Genomic DNA, 20908 nt, shown 5'->3' with positions numbered 1-20908 from the left:
AAACAAAATACTGAAATACTTGGTCCTTAACCTTTACCCAGTTAGGCAGGTAGGCTGTAGGTTAAACATCTGGTGAAATAATGTCTCAAGGATTGTAGTTGAGATGGAGGACGAGGTCCTGATATACAGAACAATACATCAGTGTTTCAGGAGTAAAAGCTGACTGAGTGTGAGGCCAAATAGTTGGATTGAGTCCACTCAGATCAGTTATCTCTTTACTACAACTGATAAATCGTCAACGATTTCCATTTGTTGGTTTAGTCCATTTGCAAATCTCATTTCTTTGTTCTGTCCCTTTCTTGCAGAGGGATCTTTTACCAGGGGTACACTTGTTCCAAATGTGGGGCTGGAGCTCACAAGGAATGTCTGGAGACAGCAGCACAATGCAAGTTAAGTACGTATCGCATTGCCTGTAGTTATTGATTGTGCCAAAGGCCCTTGCTGTGAAGTTTGTGCTATTGTCAGGCATTACTGAGGAGCTCTTGTGAAATTTGCATCTTATTCCATTCCTATGCTTATTCAGCAATCAACATCACTAAAACAGTTTCTGGCCAGTTTTACATTTTTTATAGGAGATTGCTTTATATAAATTGTCTGTCATGCTTCCAACGTTAACCCCGTGACTACACACATTTGCCTCTAAAGCACCTTGAGCAATCTGGAGACGGTGAAGTGTGCAGAATAAATCAGAATTAGAATCAGGTTTATTATTACTGGTACTTGTTGTCTTTGCAGCAGCAGTACAATGCAATACATAATAATAGAGAAAAAATTGAATTACAGCAAGTGTGTGTATATATATATATATATAAAATAGTTAAATTAAATACGTATTGCAAAAATAGAAATAAAAAAGGTAGTGAGGTAGAGTTCATAGGTTCATAGGTTCAATGTCCATTCAGAAATTGGATGGCAGAGGGAAAGAAGCTGTTCCTGAATTGTTGAGTGTGTGCCTTCAGGCTTCTGTACCTCTTTCCTGATGATGGTAGCAATGAGAACAAGGCATGACTTGGGGTGATAGGGGTCCTTAATGATAGGCACCACTTTTTGAGGCATTGCACCTTGAAGATGCCTTGGATACTGCGGAGGCTAGTGCTCGAAACTGGGTTTACAACTCTCTGCAGCTTACTTCGGTCCTGTGTGGAAGCCCTCTCCACCTCCCTCCCATACCAGTCAGTGATGTAGCCCATTAAAATGTTCTACATATGTAGAAATTTGTGAGTGTCTTTGGTGATAGACCAAATTTTGTTGAACTCCTAATGAAATACAGCCACTGTCGTCCCTTCTTTGTAACTGTGTCGAAATGTTGGGTCCAGTATTGATCCTCAGAGATGTTGACAACAGGAACTTGAAGTTGCTCACTCTTTCTCTTCTGATCCCTCTATGAGGACTGGTGTGTGTTCCCTCAACTTACACTTTCTGAAGTCCACAATCAGTTCTTTGGTCTTGCTGACGCTGAGTGCAGATCTTTCTCAATCGACTACTGCAAGATACATCAGAAAGGAATCTGTGATTGCAATTTGGTTGATGAAATGGAATGAATTGACGTAAAATATCTTTGGGAAGCTGCAAACTGAGCATGTGAATATACATTAGGGGTGATGACTTCCACAGCTCTTCAATCTTCCGGGAGAATTCCACTGTCCCTGAGATGAAGCTCCAAGCTTTCTTACTCTCAGAACAAGCACAACACAAAATGGATACTATGTGAAGCTCCCTCGAATCCATCCTATTAAACCCTCCCTGAACATGGATTAAAAGCTGGATTCACAATGCCCATGTTCATCCCTTGAGGCTCCAATTCTGTCTTTTGATATGAGCATTTTTTTTTGGAAAACAGCAGCTACTGCTGATTTTGAGACAGAGAATGTGACATTGAGATATGTTTTTGGTGTATTTAGGTGCTGAAGGCATAGGAACTCTTTAGAGACCTACCAGCAGTGTTTCAGGAACAGATTTTTGAATGGTTCATGAACCCATAGACACTACCTCACTATTCTCCTTTTTGTACTAATTTGCTTATTTTAATCATTGTACTGCTGCTACCTAAACAGCAAACATGACATACTGTACGTCATTGATAATAGACCTGATTCTTGATTCAGTTCTTACCAGCAACATGGAGATCTGCAGTGTGAGGTATAATGTTTACATTCTTGTTCAGTTCATTGTCTGTACAATGGCCTTTGACTCCTGATGACCTGATTCATTCAAACTCCTGAATTTTCCCGTCAGCAGTTTATAAAGTGCAGTGGCACCAGGTGATGTGTTGCGTGGAGCTGAATTTCATAACAGAGACTCTCCATTCCACTCATCCATTCCCCATGACCATCTCTCCAATGTGCCTTCACCTGGGGAAGTGGGCTGGAGGGATCAGTGGAGACTGCAGGAGGTGCAGGCTAGTGGGAGCGTGTGGTATGCCAAGGGAGGTTATGGGATGGTGGGGGTGGGAGGAAGGCCACAAGAGATGAAGGCATGAATGGAAATAGTGGACAAGGTACCAATTGTTAGAAGGTTAAAAATCTTTCTTTCTGTCTCCTCTTACAGACACACCAGTTGATGATCTGGTAAGTTATAATGAAATGAAGAGACACCAGTGACTTTTTTGCCAGGTTTCTCCTCATTACTTTGCTGATAAATCCTGGGGTAAAGGCTCCCCAGGCATTGATATCGCTAGAGCATGGCTTCCGCTCTTCCCAGGCACTGAGTATTAAAGTTCAAAGTAAATTTTATTATCAAAGTACACATATGTCACTATATACAACCCTGAGGTTCATTTTCTTGCGGGTATTCTCAACTAATCTTTGGAATAACCATAACAGGATCAATGAAAGATCAACCGGAGTGCAGAAGACAACAGACTGTGCAAATGCAATTATAAATAAATGGCGATAAATAATGAGAACATGAGATAATGAGATAAAGAGACCTTGAAACTGAGTTCATTGGTTGTGGGAATACTTCAATGATGGGGCAAGTGAAGTTGGGTGAAGTTATCCCCTTTTGTTCTAGAGTCTGATGGTTGAGGAGTAGTAACTGTTCTTGAACATGGTGGCTAAGTCCTGGGGCTCTTGTACTTCCTGCCTGATGGCAACAGCGAGAAAAGAACGTGACCTGAGTGGTGGGGATCCCTGATGATGGATGCTGCTTTCCTACGACGGCGTTTCATGTAGACATGCTCAAGGGCTTTACCTGTGATGTACTGGGCTGAATTCACTATGTTTTGTAGGAATTTCCATTCCATGGCATTGTTGTTTCCATACCAGGCTGTGATGCAGCCAGACAATATAACAGTAATTCACTGATGTTGTACTCCTGCATGCTCCCTCTAAACTTGTATTACTCTTTCCTGAACACTTCTCTGTGTCCATGGCACCAAATTCACTTGCCATTCATCTGTCTGGCTGGCTTAGGCCATGGTAGAGGCTGAAAGTCATGTTAGAGATCAGGTTGGTGCCATTTTGGCCTAGCTATGATTTCTTGAAACGGACAGATACAAATATTTCAACTTAAATTAAAATGAATACAACTGAGCTTGTCTTGTCTAAATTGAAGTTTAGACTGAAGTGTCACTTGAGGAAAGGAAGAGATCAGCTCTGGAGAGTGGCAACCAGTATAAAACATCTAAAAGTGCTGCTGAAGAACAGGCACTTTGCCATGATGCTGAATTAAAGTAAACCTTTATGATCTATAACCTTACATTCCCTACATTCTCATGTGTGTCTCTAAGAGTTTTTGAAATGCTTCCACCACCAACCCTGACAGTGTGTCCTAGGCACCTACCATTCTGTGTAAAAAAAGGAAATTAAAATCTGTGTAAGAAACGATGACTTGCCATCTATGCACAGTCTGAGCTCACCTTCATCCTTCCTGCATTAGTGCTGCTTCACGCAGCCATGCTCGGCTTGTCAATGTCATCAACTTTGCTTCTAACTTCCACCCTGCCCTTAAATTCATTTGGCCCATTTCTGACACTTCTCTCCTCCTTCTCAATCTCTCAGTCTCCTTCTTTGGAGGTAAGCTGTCTACTGACATCTTTTGTAAACCTACCAATTCCCACGGCTACCTTAACTGTACCTCTCCCACCCAGTCTCCTGTAAAAATGCTAATTCCATTTTCTCAGCTACATTGTTTCCACCGCATCTATACCATAAGGTATAGAAGCAGAAATAGGCCATTTGGCCCATTGAGTCTATTCTGCCATTTCAGCATAGCTAATGAATTTTTCCTCTCAGCTCCAGTCTCCTGCCTTCTCCCCTTATTCCTTCACACCCTGACCATTCAAGAATCTATCAACTTCTCCCTTAAATATGCCCAATGACTTAGCCACCACAGATACCTGTGGTAATGAATTTCACAGATTCACTGTCCTCTGAATAAAGAAATTCCTCCTCATATCCATTCTAAAAGGACGCCCCTCTATTCTGAGGCTGTGTCCTCTGGTCCTAGACTCTCCCACCATAGGAAACACCCTCTCAACATCCACTCTATCAAGGCCTTTCGACATCCAATAGGTTTCAAATTGGTAACGGATTATTCTTCTGAATTCTAGTGAATACAGACCCAGAGCCATCAAACACTTCACAAGACAAGCCATTCAATCCGGGAATTATTTTTGTGAACCTCCTTTGAACCCTCTCCAGTTTCAGTACATTCTTTCTACGATAAAGGGCCCAAACCTGCTCACAATACTCGAGGTGAGGACCCAGCTAGTCTTTCCAGCCGAGGCAACACTTCATACCTGTTGGGGGTTGTCTGTTGTATGCGGTGCTCCCGGTGTGGCCTCCTCTACATTGTTGAGACCCGGTGTAAATTGGGGAAAGCTTTGTTGAGCACCTCTGCTCCACCTGCCAAAAGTGGGATTTCCCAGTGGCCAACCAGTTTAATTCCTTTCCCTGTTCCCCATTACCATGACCTCTTGTTCTGCCGTGATGAGGTCACTCTCAGGGTGGGAGAACATCACCACATATTTCGACATATTCCAACCTGAACACTGATATTTCTTCTGGTAATTTTGTTTGTTCCTCCTTCTATTTCCCACTCTGGCCTCTTAACTCTTCTCCTCACCTGCCTATCACTTCCCCCTGGTGCCCAGCATGTTCCCTTTCTCCCATGGCCCACTGTCCTCTCTTATCAGATTCCTTCTCCAGCCGTTTACCTTTCCCACCCACCTGGTTTCACCTATCACCTTTTAGCTATCTCCCTTCCCCGCCCCCCCCCCCCCTTTCATGCTGGTGTCTTCCCCCTTTTCAGTCCTGAGAAATGGTCTCAGCCCAAAATATTGACTGTTTATTGACTTCTATAAATGCTGACTGACCCGCTGAGTTCCTCCAGCTTTTATGTATATTGACTTGCCGTCCATGAGTAATTAGACTGAGACTCATTGAATGGAGGAATCATCATACCCAGTAATTTGAGGGGCCACTGGAGGTGGCAGAAGCTCTTGTCCTAATTTGTTGCACAGCGCAGACCAGTCACAACCCAGGCTCACAGAATAAAGAGAAACTTACCAACTAAATTTATTTGTAACCAGGTGACCATTGAATATCATTTTTTTTAATTGTTAAAGTGCACTTACGCATTCACCTTGGTAATGCTAAAGTAGCTGCCTGTGCCTTTAAGAGAAAACGGAGATGTCATTTTGCATGGGTGGAGTAGAACAAAGAGTTGCCATGTTCTCGAAAGGACGACGTTCAAATGCTTTTCCCAGGTGTGATTTTCACGAGTAAATTGATCAGCACTGGATAGCGTGATTGCAAAGTTCCTTAATCAGCCTACTAGTGTGAGCGAGAAGAACTCATTTCAAGGTCCAGCCTATATGTGTTCGGAAGCACACGTGTGCCAAATAATTGCCACTACCATACTGGTTTTGTATAGTTTGTTTTAGTTATTTTCAAACTGCATACGGAACAAGGGTGTAGTCCGAAGTTAAACTGAGATTGTAATAGTGGGAACTGTTTTTTTAAGTTTATTTTGTCGTTTTTATTTTGATACTCTCTTTCTGCAATAAAACATCTAAAACATATAAAGGAATTTAAGACACCAATAAGTATTAGTTGTCCAGTGTGTGTATTCTTCCCCAGGCTTCAAAATATTCAAAACCTTTTTTTTTTCGTTTTTACAGGATGGAGGGCAACAGCCATCTGCAGGTAAGTAGTGTCAGCCCATGGGTGAGACTATTTCAATACAAATTTAAACCCTAACTTCAAAACATTCAGCCCATGTGATCGGCTGTTACTGTTACAAGGTGGAAAAATGTGGCAGTCAAACACCACAGAACTAACTGTGGCAGAAGTGAACAGTTAATCTGTTTTGGTAATGTTGTGAGATAAGAAGTGGAAAGGGATACTCAGTCCTTGTGTGGACATTCAGCTGGGATTGTCCATATCAGTAGAACGTGCAGTGACTGCAGTGAAGCAACACGCCCTAACCATCACGTTTCTGACAGAGCAACACACAGTGCTGCTGCTCTGAATATGTTCACCATCTTCTGCCCTTTCCTGGACAATCTTTCTCCACTGCCTCCCTCCTCAGCCTCAGCAACACCACTCCCTCTCCTCAGCCTCAGCAACACTCTCCCCCTCTCCTCAGCCTCAGCAACACCACTCCCTCCTCAGCCTCTGCAACACCACTCCCTCTCCTCAGCCTCAGCAACACTCTCCCCCTCTCCTCAGCCTCAGCAACACCACTCCCTCCTCAGCCTCTGCAACACCACTCCCTCTCCTCAGCCTCAGCACCACTCTCCCCCTCTCCTCAGCCTCAGCAACACCACTCCCTCTCCTCAGTCTCTGTAACACTCCCCTCCCTCCTCAGCCTCAGCACCACTCTCCCCCTCTCCTCAGCAACACCACACCTCCCTCTCCTCAGCCTCAGCACCACTCTCCCCCTCTCCTCAGCCTCTGCAACACCAGACCTCCCTCTCCTCAGCCTCAGCAACACTCTCCCCCTCTCCTCAGTCTCTGTAACACTCCCCCAACTCCTCAGTCTCTGTAACACTCCCCCAACTCCTCAGCCTCTGTAACACTACTCCCTCTCCTCAGTCTCTGTAACACTCCCCCCACTCCTCAGCCTCTGCAACACCACTCCCTCTCCTCAGCCTCAGCAACACTCTCCCCCTCTCCTCAGTCTCTGTAACACTCCCCCAACTCCTCAGTCTCTGTAACACTCCCCCAACTCCTCAGCCTCTGTAACACTACTCCCTCTCCTCAGTCTCTGTAACACTCCCCCAACTCCTCAGCCTCTGTAACACACCCCCAACTCCTCAGCCTCTGTAACACACCCCCAACTCCTCAGCCTCTGTAACACTCCCCTCACTCCTCAGTCTCTGTAACACTCCCCTCACTCCTCAGCCTCTGTAACACATCCCTCTCACTCCTCAGTCTCTGTAACACTCCCCCAACTCCTCAGTCTCTGTAACACTACTCCCTCTCCTCAGTCTCTGTAACACTCCCCCAACTCCTCAGCCTCTGTAACACACCCCCAACTCCTCAGCCTCTGTAACACTCCCCCAACTCCTCAGTCTCTGTAACACTCCCCTCACTCCTCAGTCTCTGTAACACTCCCCCCAACTCCTCAGCCTCTGTAACACTCCCCTCACTCCTCAGCCTCTGTAACACTCCCTCACTCCTCAGTCTCTGTAACACTCCCCTCACTCCTCAGCCTCTGTAACACTACTCCCTCTCCTCAGTCTCTGTAACACTCCCCTCACTCCTCAGTCTCTGTAACACTCCCCCAACTCCTCAGCCTCTGTAACACTACTCCCTCTCCTCAGTCTCTGTAACACTCCCCTCACTCCTCAGTCTCTGTAACACTCCCCTCACTCCTCAGCCTCTGTAACACTCCCCTCACTCCTCAGCCTCTGTAACACTCCCCCAACTCCTCAGCCTCTGTAACACATCCCTCTCCTCAGTCTCTGTAACACCCTCACTCCTCAGTCTCTGTAACACCCTCACTCCTCAGTCTCTGTAACACTCCCCCACTCCTCAGCCTCTGTAACACTCCCCCAACTCCTCAGCCTCTGTAACACTCCCCCAACTCCTCAGCCTCTGCAACACCACTCCCTCTCCTCAGCCTCTGTAACACTCCCCTCACTCCTCAGCCTCTGTAACACTCCCCCAACTCCTCAGCCTCTGTAACACATCCCTCTCACTCCTCAGTCTCTGTAACACTCCCCCACTCCTCAGCCTCTGTAACACTCCCCCACTCCTCAGCCTCTGTAACACTCCCCTCACTCCTCAGTCTCTGTAACACTCCCCTCACTCCTCAGTCTCTGTAACACTCCCCTCACTCCTCAGCCTCTGTAACACATCCCTCTCACTCCTCAGCCTCTGTAACACTCCCCTCACTCCTCAGCCTCTGTAACACATCCCTCTCACTCCTCAGTCTCTGTAACACTCCCCCAACTCCTCAGCCTCTGTAACACTACTCCCTCTCCTCAGTCTCTGTAACACTCCCCCAACTCCTCAGCCTCTGTAACACTCCCCCAACTCCTCAGCCTCTGTAACACTTCCCCAACTCCTCAGCCTCTGTAACACATCACTCACTCCTCAGTCTCTGTAACACATCACTCACTCCTCAGTCTCTGTAACACTCCTTCACTCCTCAGCCTCTGTAATACTTCACCTCCAACTCCTCAACTTCGCCCCTCCCACACGTCAGCATTTTTTCTTCGCTTCCCCTCCCACATCTTGACATTCTTTCTCCACAGAACCCTCCCTCCCTTGGCACTTTCTTTTTGCCAACTGAACACTCCTGAACCCTCCTCTGCCAGCCCTCCCTTTCTTCCCTCTGGACAGTGGGTTTGTATCCGGGGAGCAAAGTTCACAGCCTTCGATATGGGTGTGGATTTAGCCCCAGCTGACACAAGTCCTTTCATTAGCGGCTTGCTAATGACTTAAAACCTTGGTAGGAATGGAACCTGCTGACACGAGTGTTTGCTCAAAGCACAAATTAAAGTCAATAAAGCAATGTCTGTGAGTAAAAATTCAATATGCACACTATATCTGGTGCACACAGTGTAATGTTTCTGAGTCTGATGCAGATTGTAGCTATTTATTCAATTGCTATTATACCGACACTTTCAGCTCTTTTGCTAGGGTTTGGGAATGTGATGGAAATGGATCTCTTGTGCTTTTTTTTTCCCCTTCAGGTCCGAGAATGCTTGCAATCCGTTCCTACCAAGGCAGCCCCCCTCCACCCAATGGAAAACCAGTCCTCAGTTTTCAGACTGGGGAAGTCATCGAACTGCTCAAGGGAGATCCGGAGACAACATGGTGGGAGGTGAGGCCCAATTGAGGAAGGACTGAACCAAGCAGGATAGAGCAAAGCGCACACCAAAATGTCTGTGCTGAGGCTAGCAAGCAGAGCTTCGGTCGCCGTTTTAACCCAGAGCATAATACATTGGGCAGAAATTGTGCTGCGGAACAGGGAGTTTCTGGACTAAAGAAGACAAGTCACCATGTTGTGGGGCTGCTGGGAGATGAAGGGAAGATGGTCGAGGTGTTCCAGAGAGTGGAGATGTGTTAAAGGTCTGCAGTAGAACAAGTGTATTCCTCGATCAAAAACAGTGACATCAGACAACTGCAGTTTGGAGAGTAGGTCTCGTCAAACCCATGCTGACTCGGTCTTACTCAGTGGAGTAAAGATTCTGCTAGACCCATGACATGTCCATTTAATGTCGGGGTTGTGCTGAGGTGGAGAATAGGCAGAGTATCTACGGGTGGGTGTTCACCAGTCAGTGTGGATGTTCTGCTTCCATGCTGCCAGACTCCCAGTCGCACAGGATTCCAGTTTCAGCCTCAGTGGTGAGGACCACTCACCCCTTTCCTGTCCCCTCCCACCCCCCTCTCCATCCCCTGCCACCCCCCCTTTCCTCACAGGCTAGATGCAAGTACAACCCAAATACTGCCCCCCCCACCCCCTCTGTGCAAGCGCTCAGAGCTCCACAGTCTCTGCCTTCTCAGTTATTGTCAGGCAAGACTGACCAAAGTCATTAAGACGAAACCAAAGTGATTCATTGAAACTCGCCTGTTCTCTGACCCTGTGCTACCACGTCCAGCTGGCTCAGTTCAAGAGGCAGAGGCTGAAGGTCACTGGCATTTTGTCCCACCCATAGTGTCTTGAAACAGAGTTCAGATACCTATCAAATGTCCTTGTCTACACTAGGGTTCGGACTGAGCTATTAAGGGAGGGAGGAGATCGGTTCTGGAGGATTGTACAATCCAGCTGTTGTGCATCAATAACTAAACTGAAATTCCTTCAGGACTTCTCATCATAGTCTTCTCAGCACTGAATGCCAATGGGAAACATTGCCACCTTCATTTATGAACTGACAGTCTCTTCCTTCAGGGTCCCATCTCACTCTTCACAAACTTGTTTCCTGAAATGAAACAAAGAGCTGGAAATACTGAGCAAGTCAGTGGTGGAGATCCTGACTGGTTTCAGATTAATGATAGTGGTGAGGCAAGGTTGTGTTAAACCGAAATATATTCCATTTCCTTTTCACGCACAACAGTCTCCGGAACTGAGCGAGAAGCAAAAGACACCCAGTGAATGGCAGTTCTGTGGGCAAAAACAATGAGAGAGGTCGGGGGAATGGCCTGGCAGGAAGGTGACCGTAATTCAGATAACCATGCATTAATGCAGTGGTGTGCAGAAGAACTTCTCTGAATGCGCAACACGTCAAACCTTGAAGTGGATGGGTTATAGCATCAGAAGGCCACACTGGGTTCCACTCCTGTATCTAATAACGTGGCCACTGTGTATTGCCACCCTTTGGCTTGCAGTCCTTTTTATTGAGTCATTCCTCTCATATATTTGCTACCACTTGATTTACTACAGTTACGGTGCTCATTTCATATTGTGTTGATTTGTCTAGGCTTCACTTCTATTTTAACCTATATGCGCAGAGTCAAGTTGATTTAATTCTCTAGTTCACTCAGGGTGCATCAGGCTTGAGGATCTAAATGCCCTTTGTTCCTGTGCTCCGCGCGCTGTGCCCAGGAGCATGGGGGAGGAGTAGCTGGGCAAGGTGCCAGGGTTCAAGAGGAAGGGGTTAATATGTTAGGTTGGATTGGGACGAGGGGGTGGGGGCTGTGCCAGTTCTCATTTGGCTAGCCTGAGGGTGGGCATGTTTGAGGACAATGCTCTGGTACAGAAGATGGGGAAGGATTGGATGATTAACGTGCCAGGTTAGAGTGGGGCTGGAATGGGCACTGTGTGCCATGTTGGGAAAGGGTGGTATGCTGGGATGAGTGGGTGGCACTTGGTTTATATAATGGCGCTTGTCCAGCTGTGGTATCTCTGCTGTATTGCCCTTTTCACTGTGAATCACCAATACTAAAGACTTACAGTATAACCCTCTGTTTGTTCTAGGGGAGGGTATTACAGACCAAACGATCTGGTTATTTTCCAAGCTCATCTGTGAAGCCTTGTCCAGTTGACTGCCGAGTAAGTATTAAAAATGAAGCAACAGATACGTGAAATGTGTATTGTCGTCTGGATGGTTCAGGATGAACTCAATGGGCCAGACGGCCTGTTTCTGTGCTGTACTTTTCTATGACTGGGTCAGTCATGATATCAAACTTTGAGCATCTTCCCAGTCTTTCATCCATGTTGAACAGTTGGATGCAGTGGGACGGGACAAACTTGTCAAATGAATGGTTGATAGGAAACTTCAAAGGAAGGAAATAAGGAATAGTGTCAGCCAAGGGGTTATAGATACCGAACATGCTCATGGGTGGATTGTGACATATGCAATTAATTATAGAAAACAGCAAGATTTTAGGTATTGTAAAGAAGTTGTCTTGATTGACTGGTTCAGATAAAGTAGGAAAACTTGGATGAAATTGGGATACTCTGATTTGGTGGCCAGAATTACACTAGAAAAGTTGCTGCTACTTTGTGGGGTTAATTAATACCGTTGAGGGGATTGTTAGAGCTTTGTGGAGCTCAGATCTCACTGGAAAGATTGACTCTCTCTGTGGGATTTTGTGCCACATTGGATCACTGACCTCTTTCATGACTTACAATTGCTCTCTGGTGTTAGGGTCAGAAAACTTGACCCAATATTGTGCAAGTGCACCAGCGTCAATGACTTCTTGTGCTGTAAACGTGACGAGGTTTTTGTGATGGATTCCCAAACCCAGCCACTGTGCAGTTGTGAGAAGTCTTCTCATTTAATCAAATGTCCGATAGAATTGTGGGGGTGGGGGGGGGGTGCACAATAGCATAGTGGTTAGTGCACCGCCTGAGACTGCCGTTCAAGTCCGCCACTGGAGTTTGTGGGTTCACTTTGTGGCTATGTGGGTTTCCTCCACGTTCAAAAGAGTTGTGAGGTTAATCGGTCACATGAGTGTAACGGAGCCACAGAGGCTCGTTCAGTGAAGAGTCTGTGACTGTGCTGTATTTCTAAGTAAATTAACAAAGAAAAACAATTGATGCTTATTTTTCCTTTCAGCATGTTATCAAAGCACCTGCAAAAGACCTTGACTACAGCACATACCCTTGGTAAGTCACTGATAGTGCACTGACCCATTAAACTCACCCATGACAAATATGGTATGGGTTAGAACAAAAATACTGGATACAGAGTAAAGTTCTCTCAGCACTGCACCATTGAACAATTCCAGAAGTGTTATACCATGAGTGAGATACCAGCTTCACTCTAAATAGTCCTTCTGACGCTCTTAGGTTAAACCAGGCTGACAGGGTATTGCGCCAATGTATATTTGAGGAGCTCTTTAATGAGTTGCAGTCTCCAGAATTCCTTCTCTCTCTCTCTAGGTTTGCAGGTAACCTTGAGCGAGGTCAGGCCGATAACCTCCTAAAATCACATGTTAGCGGGACGTATCTTATTCGTGAGCGGACAGCAGCGGAGGCCGAGAGGTTTGCAATTAGTATCAGGTTGGTAATGAACGTACTTTTTTTTTGTTGTTTGCAAAGGCTTGACATGTGAAGGATATGCACCTAAGATTAACTGATCTAATCTCAGCTGGTGTCTGGTCTTAGGTGGCCTTTCTAAGATCTTTATAACCTCCTAATACTCAATGTGATGTATGTAGATTTGCAGATTTTTTTATTTCCTTATTGTGGTCTGTTGCTTGTTGTGATACCGGATAATAACAGCTTCTCTCCTTAGGTTTAATGATGAGGTGAAACACATTAAAGTTGTAGAGAAGGACAACTGGATCCACATCACTGAGGCCAAGAAGTTTGAAAGTCTCCTGGTATGTTCCCTGTCATCTTTCATTCCTGTATTACCCAGACCTTAATGTATAGCCAAACAGCACATGCTACCAACTTCTCATGTATGCTTCACTGGAATGAACACAGCTGAGCTTCACATTATATCCTGCTACTGCCATTACTTAAGAGTTTTGAATCTTTATTTTCCACGTTCAGTTCCATACAGGACTAGATGGTACCTCAAGAGTGACTGATATACGAGTCTTAATGAACATTTTTTTCTACTATTGGGAAAGGGTTTTGAGGTGCTAATGTAGCTCCAATGGTTCTCAGGTGAAGTTTGGGGTCTCATTGTGTAGGTTAGGGGATGGTTCTGGGATTCCACTGGGAGAGGAGATATGCCAAATTAATAAAATAAATTTGTATCTGTCTTTTCAAAGTGGTAATTGATTGGTACATTTATTACTGAATAGAGCAGTTTTTGAGTAAGGTAAGTATTAAGGGATATGGAGAAAACATATATACAGGTAGTCCCCGAGTTACTAACGTCCGATTTACGGACAACTCACACTTATGAACCAAGGAAGGAGAACGGCGTGCGCCATTTTAAGTCGTTGCTGTTGACACTGTTGAGTGTTTAACTTTGTACTTGGCTTAAATTTGTCTTAGTAAGATTCACCCTGACTAGCCCCCCCCCCCCCCCCCCCCCTCCCGTTCCGGTCGGCTGGTGGCGCAGTGAGATCAGCGCCAGGCTCGAGAATGGAGGTTGGATCCAGTGACAGACGACTCCCGTGCCGGGTTGATGTCAATCCAGTGACTCCCGTATCATCCGTGGTGGGTTGATGTCGAGCTCGCAACTCGACCTCGTAAAAAGAAAACACTGTCACCTCCAGTTTAATCCAGTTTAAAATTGTGGAGGATCAAATACCCCAACCCAGCACAGCCCCCACTTGTCCCATTTAGCCTGTTTCAGTGCAGTGGTCGTTAGGACCCAGGGAATTCAATGCAGTGGTCCTTAGGACCCAGCAGACCTCGGGAGCTAGTGCAGGTCAGGACCCGCCGCCCGCAGTGTTTCTGTTCCGTTGACGGGAAGTGATCACGATTGAAAATAAAGTGGAAATAATAAAGCGTTTGGAAAGAGATGAAATGCCATCAGTCATTGGAAAAGCGTTAGGCTACAGTTGGTCAACGATCGGAACAATTTTAAAGGATAACGGATAAAGTGAGAATAATGGAGCATGTGAAAGGCCCTGCCCCGATGAAAGCTACAATTATTACTAAGCAACGCAGTGGTTTAATTATTGGAATACATATGTTTCTTAAGTGTTTTATATGCATAGAAAGGTAAAATATATACTATATATTAAGACAAATATTTGACTAACTGATGCTAAATAATACCGGATGTACTTGTTCCGACGTACGTACAAATTCGGCTTCAAGACGGACTCAGGAACAGAGCTCATACGTAACCCGGGGACTACCTGTAGTCACTGATCAATGTGATTCCATTGAAACAGGCCAGAGGTGTCAAAGAGCCCATCTCTGTTCTTATCTTGATATAATTCTTCATTAGTTGCCTTTCAATCTGCAACACAGTGGTTTTCTGATTCTCAGTGTGTTCTGTTACCCTGTCATGATTTGGAGATGATGCCAAGCAGAGTAAAGAGCACCAGGGGACCTGAGAAAGGAACTGGGCACTGGGAGAGATAGTGTTACTGTAAGCTGTCCTTGAGGAGGCAGGTTATTGAATACTAAAGCATGCAAATTATCTAATTGCAGGAGCTGGTAGAATATTACCAGACACACTCACTGAAAGAGAGCTTCAAGCAGCTGGATACGGCATTACGCTTTCCATACAAACAACGGGATAAGACTGTTCAGCGTTCAAACTCACGGACACATGGTAACTAGATGATTGGTGGGAAATGAATTAATCTGCCAGTCAGTTCCCTAAAATTATAAAGTGGGGGTAAATAAATTACCTACGAGTTCAAGTAAATGATGGGAGGGAGTGAATTATGTGAGGTATTATGTAAATATAAGAGGGGATAGATATGTAATTTGTTAGGGTAATAAGTGTCACACAAATATTAGATATCAACAGGGCAGGTAAGGGACAGGGGCATCAGTGAGTCAGTGATTATGAATATTAGATTCCGTACTAATTAAATGAAAATCTACAGTGCCTTGGAAAAGTATTTAGCCCCCACAACTATTCACACATTTTACAGTCTCATTTTCTAAATTTAAAATATATTTAAAGTAGGATTTTTGAGTTCATCAACAAAACATTGCGCATCACGTCAAATCAAAAGAAAAAATGCCCATCAACTATTTACTAAAAATTAAAAGCCAAAATTGAGGCTGAAGAAGTGTTCATTCCCTTTGTAATTATTACACTAACTTTCCTCAGCTGCAATATATTACCTTACAGACACACCCAATTTGTTGATGTAGAAAATTGGAGGTTCAATTGTTTTCAATAAATTCATAAGAATAAATACCCCCTCTCTCTGTAAGGTCCAACAGTATGGTAGATTTTCAGCAGATCAAACCAAAATTAAGGCAAAAGAGCATTCAAGACAAGTCAGGGAAATGATAATAGAGAAGCATAAATCTGGGGAAGGGTACAAGACCATCTCAAAGACACTGAGCATACCTTGGAGCTCAGTACAGACCGTCGTGAAAAAGTGGAAAAAATATGAAACCATAGCCGCATTGCCTCTTGAACTTAGTTGCCAGAGAAGAATGATACTTGTAAGAGAGACTACTGAGACTCCAACAGTCACTCTGAGTGAGCTGCAGAATTCAGTGGCTACAACTGAAGATGAATTTCATGGCTCCACAATCTCTAAGGCCTCGCACAAAAAAGGTATTTATGGAAGAGGAAGAAGCCCTGGCTAAGAAAAAGCATATCCTTGTCCGTAATAACTTTGCAAAGTGTCACTTAAAAGATAACATGAAGATGTGGAAGAAGGGCTTGTGATCGGATGAGACAAAGTGGAACGTTTTGGCCTCAACACTAAGCGGTTTGTATGGCATAAGTCTTCAGCCAGGTAACACCATCCCAACTGTAAAGTATGGTGAGGTAGCATCGTGTTATGGGGATGCCTTTCAGCAGCAGGGACTGAAAATCTGGTCAGAACTGAGAAGAAGATAAATGCTGCCAAATACAGAGAGACGTTGGATAAAAACCTGCTAGCTCCTGCCATAAAGGTTAAACTGGGGAGGAATTCAGCAGGACAACAACCCAAAGCACACTGCCAGAGCAACCATGGAGTGGCTTTAAATGAAGAAAGTCCTCAAGTGGCCCAGTCAGAGTCCTGACCTTAACCTCATTGAACATCTCTGGCAAACCCTCAATATTTCTGTCCACCGCCACTCCTCAACTAGGCTGGCACAGCTTGAGCAATTCTACAGGGAGGAATGTGCTAATCTGCTCCATCACTTTGTGCAAAGTGGATAGAGACTTGCCCATAAAGCTTACCAGCTGTAATAGCTGCGAGAGGTGGTTCAACTAAGAACTAAGCAAAAGGGGATGAATAATTTTGAACTACTGACGTGTCAGTTTTTGTTTTGTTTAGTTTTTCATGTTTTACAACTTTCCTGGGTCTCTACTGTGAGAAAGGAGCATATGATTCACAAATAAAAACTCTGTGAAAGTGATCAGAATCCCTGGTTGTAACGCTCATTTATATGAACAAAGGGTTGAGGGCCGAGTACTTTTACACGGCACTGTATTTCAATAGAGTGTTGTAATAGTTTTACCCATTTTATGCTACACTTCAGGCATGCACCAGATGGGCTGAAGGGCCTGTCTGTGCTGTAATGCTCTATGACCCTATTTTTAGCTGGAGCCAGTCCAGGCACCCTAAAGAAGATAGTTTTCTGTCAGAACTCACAAAAGCCTGGTCTTCTCTTTTGTATGAGAAGCTTGTTTCTCTCTCTGTTTCTTCATGGAGAGATCAAAGGAGCCTTTGTCTTTCTTCATGGTGAGGCAGTGAATTTGCTGAAGTTCAGTAGCAAACATTGCAGCCAATTTAATCAAATCCAGGTGCTATTTTAGGGAAGGTTTAATTTCTAAAAATTGCTTTAAACATTTTTTTTTGTTCAGGAAGCTGTTATAAATGATTCTTCTGTTTCTTGTTCATGTACTGACTGATCCTCTCTTTCTAACCTTCTACAGCCTCTTCCTCCTCCTCTTCCCACAACTTTGCTTTCCTTAGTCCTCAGGGCTTCAGTGTTGGCTCTCAGAATTCTACTCCTTTCTGGTCAGGTACAGCTCCCTTTACTAACATCTCTGACTCACTGCCAAAACCCATGAGACAAGCACATGTGTCTGCGTTAAAAGTATCACTATCACTGGCAAAGCCAGAAACCTTGAGCCAATGTCAGATTAGAGAGGAAAGCTCCCTCTGCACTAACCAAAATTTACTCTTCAGGTTTGACAGCAAATTTGTTCCATGTGTGAGATAAGTTCTCAAGCAATGTCAATATTGCCTGAGCAATAAAGAGATATCCTTTGTAAGGTACTTATACAGAATCTTAAATTATCCAAAAGTACTTTCTGTAGTCACTCTCGCAATAACAAGGAGAGTGCAATTCAGTCAGCAGCATGCTTCTCAAAAAGCGCTTTAATTAGTGACTGTGATGTGCTGCCATTCTCTTTCTTGGTGAACCTTGGCTGAACTCAACAACAGTGGTTGCCAGGAACAATAAGTTCTTGCATGAGAAAATAAGTTCTTGCTCCTTTTCACTGAGGTTGTGTGGGACTACAACCAGAGGTTATGGGTTAAAGGTGAAAGGTGAAATGTTTAAGGGGAACATGAGGGGAAACTTCTTCACTCAGAGGGTCGTGAGTGTGTGGAACGAGCTGCCAGCATAAGTGATGCGTGCGAGCTTGATTTCAACATTTAAGAGGAGCTTGGATAGGTGCATGGATAGTAAGGGTTATGGTCCGGGTGCAGTTTAGCATGGATTAGATGGGCCAAAGGGCTTGCTTCTGTGCTGTATTTTTCTAAGACTCTACAACAAATAGTTTGAAGATCCCAGTGATGAGGATTGCATTTTGGTTGCTTGCTAGTTTGCCTAGCTCCTTGATAACCTTTGCTGAAGCTTAGTTTATGTCTCCGGGCAGTGTTCAGTCCTCGACCCATTGGCATGGCAATAGCACGATATAAATTTGCAGCCCGTGACATGCGAGAGCTCTCTCTGCGAGAAGGAGACACAGTGAAGATCTACAGCAAGATTGGAGGTGACCAGGGATGGTGGAAAGGTGAAGCAAATGGCAAGGTAAATGTCAGTGAAACAGGACCTATTCCAGGGTACTAATGGGCCTTCATGTAATTCACCAAACCATATCCCATTCCCTCCTTATTCCTAATGCGTTTTATATCTCATCTTCATTAATGCTCCTCTGCTCACTTTCTAGACTTTAAAAAATTATTTTCTTTCTAAGCATTCAAGTGTTTTCCCCCTCCTGTTGTTGACTTGCCATCTCGTTATCATTGAAAATCAGAGCAAATACCTATTTACACCCTATCCTCGTTATATGTGGGGGATACATTCCTCGCAGTCGATGCATAATATGAATAATTATTTAAATGGAGAAAATAGGGATGCGTTCCAGAGGGCTTCCTGAATATGTTTTATCTGTAATTTATTCCCATTTTCATACCAATATGACACAAAAGCAGTACCACAACGCAACATTCGTATTATATTTCATCAATTTAAGGTAATATTCAACATAATAAATCATAGAAAGTTAACATAGCAGGGTGTACGGTACTCACCGACAGTGGCAGGTGTGTTCGCTCCGGGAGATGAGTGGTTGTGGTGTTGAGATCATATCAAACACAGCAAGGGGTGAAGGAAGACTCACAGAACTCTTAGAACTGTCGGTAGCAGGAGATGACACCGGTTTGAATAAATGGTGAGGGTTGTTTGTTTGGCAGCTTTTTGTTTTTCAGCATAAATTTGCTTGTAGGGAAGAAGGGTTGATGGCAGGGAACAACTGAAATGCTGACTCCGTTCTAAACTTGGGTCCATGTCCATCGCCATTTGTGCCAAGTGTTCCGACTTCCACCATTCCCTCACTGTTGGTAAACTCCCGGGATTTTCAAAATCGTCTGTTGCTTGCAGCATCTGAGAGATACTTCGCTGTAAAAAAAAAAAACACCTTGAATGTGGATCACACTTTGGTCAAGTAGCTGAATCAGCGATGTTGTGTTAGGCGGCAGGAAACGCACTGTTATGTTAGGATGAATGCTGTCCAAATGTTTAGGATGGGTTGGCGCATTGTGAAGCAACAAAAGAATTTTAAAGGCAAGATTCTGTTCCTGACAGTAGCGTCCCAGAGCTGCGTTACCTTTACCTGATGCCATACTGTTTATAATTTCCAATTTTTTTTCAAGTGTTAAAATGGTTTTCTGCTGCTTGGCTAATGGCCCAGGACTTGACATCGGACACTTAGGAGGCATAGTTAAATATTTCAAGCACAAAATCACTGCACCTTAGGTAAAACCAACAAAAGTTTAAGAGCGCAAGATCGCACATCCATACGTTGCCAAAAGCAATGTGAGACTGGCAGGAATGAGACTGTTTGGCGTGTGCATGTGACTTGTATTGGCGGGAAAGCAGTGCTCCTCGCATAACTGTGAGATTTGGATGCATATAAGGAGACCTTGGTCCAAACCTTCACAACTCAAGCCTTTCTTAATTCTGGCCACGTGTCCCAGTTAACGCCCAGTGAATCTGCAGAAAAATTCCAAGCGGTATGTGGACTGGACTGTGTAGTTCACGGTATGAGGTGTTTCTGGTTGTTATTTTGGGCGATTACGATCGGGGCAGCATGTGGACAATGAACGACACAGAGCTAGTTTGAACTAGAGACCTGTACTGAATATGTCTGGACTCATTCAATTTTGTAGTTTATATTCTGTCTTTCTCTCATTTTTTCTGACATCTGTGAGATTTTTTTTGCCTGTTTGTGGTGGGGTGTCACAGGTTTGATGTTTTTCTTTGAACGGATTCCATGGATTTTCTTGCTTCCTGCCTGTGAGAAGACGAATCTCAGGGTTGTGTACCTGCCTGCATATTTGATGATAAATGTACCTTGAATCTTAATTGGCTTCGTTTCATCCCATGATGAACAAACAAAGATATAAAAAGTATGTCAATTGCAGCATAGGTTAAGCAACTGGAGCTTGTTCCTCCAGCTTGTTTGTACGTGTTGCTTTGACCACAGCATCTGCAGTGTACTTTGTGCAGCATAGGATAAGTTTGGCATTCTGTGCCTATTGATTCAAAACCAAGGACTGTGCTTACTGTATCGTCTTATCTCCATGTAAACAAATCAATTTAAAGTCTCAGCCCTAAAGGCTTTTTTTCCCTTCATTCTTCCAATAACAATTACTTCACAGCATTGAACTGCCTCTTCCTCATAACCTACACGTTATTACCAATTTTCATATATCCTCTGAAATGTTTCTTTCCACCAGTTTTGGGCCCACAATCTTAAATTCCTCATTTGAAGTAATTTCTGCAAATTCTAAATAAGTGACACTCGTACAGACACTTGTTGAATCTTGTGTCTCACTTCGTTCCTAACCTTTACTCCATCCACCTCTGTCCTGGTGAGCAGATTATATTAATTTTGTGTGCCTGCAAAAGCCCTTGAAGACTTAGCAGTTTTTTTTTTAAATGGAGAAAGCACATT

At 44.3% G+C, this 20908-nt stretch overlaps 1 protein-coding gene across 8 annotated transcripts in view; it reads left to right on the top strand.

Annotated features, from left to right (window-relative positions):
• vav2 (vav 2 guanine nucleotide exchange factor) overlaps nucleotides 1-20908 on the top strand; it is a 199537-nt gene that overhangs the window by 177028 nt on the left and 1601 nt on the right. For 6 of the 8 annotated variants that reach the window (XM_073052261.1, XM_073052259.1, XM_073052255.1 and 3 more), the window contains 11 exons: nucleotides 306-394; nucleotides 2548-2567; nucleotides 6125-6149; nucleotides 9149-9279; nucleotides 11374-11448; nucleotides 12458-12507; nucleotides 12784-12903; nucleotides 13139-13226; nucleotides 14968-15091; nucleotides 17375-17464; nucleotides 18326-18480. In XM_073052261.1, the coding sequence (XP_072908362.1) occupies nucleotides 306-394; nucleotides 2548-2567; nucleotides 6125-6149; nucleotides 9149-9279; nucleotides 11374-11448; nucleotides 12458-12507; nucleotides 12784-12903; nucleotides 13139-13226; nucleotides 14968-15091; nucleotides 17375-17464; nucleotides 18326-18480 (967 nt within the window). The remainder of the gene's footprint in view (nucleotides 1-305; nucleotides 395-2547; nucleotides 2568-6124; nucleotides 6150-9148; nucleotides 9280-11373; nucleotides 11449-12457; nucleotides 12508-12783; nucleotides 12904-13138; nucleotides 13227-14967; nucleotides 15092-17374; nucleotides 17465-18325; nucleotides 18481-20908) is intronic. The other 2 variants (XM_073052262.1, XM_073052263.1) reach the window with 1 other exon arrangement.

This window comes from Hemitrygon akajei, chromosome 7 (assembly GCF_048418815.1).
Source record: "Hemitrygon akajei chromosome 7, sHemAka1.3, whole genome shotgun sequence".
Classification (NCBI taxonomy): Eukaryota; Metazoa; Chordata; class Chondrichthyes; order Myliobatiformes; family Dasyatidae; genus Hemitrygon; species Hemitrygon akajei.
The sequence above is the reverse complement of the archived record's forward strand: the minus strand, read 5'-3'. Positions and strand labels throughout refer to the sequence as shown.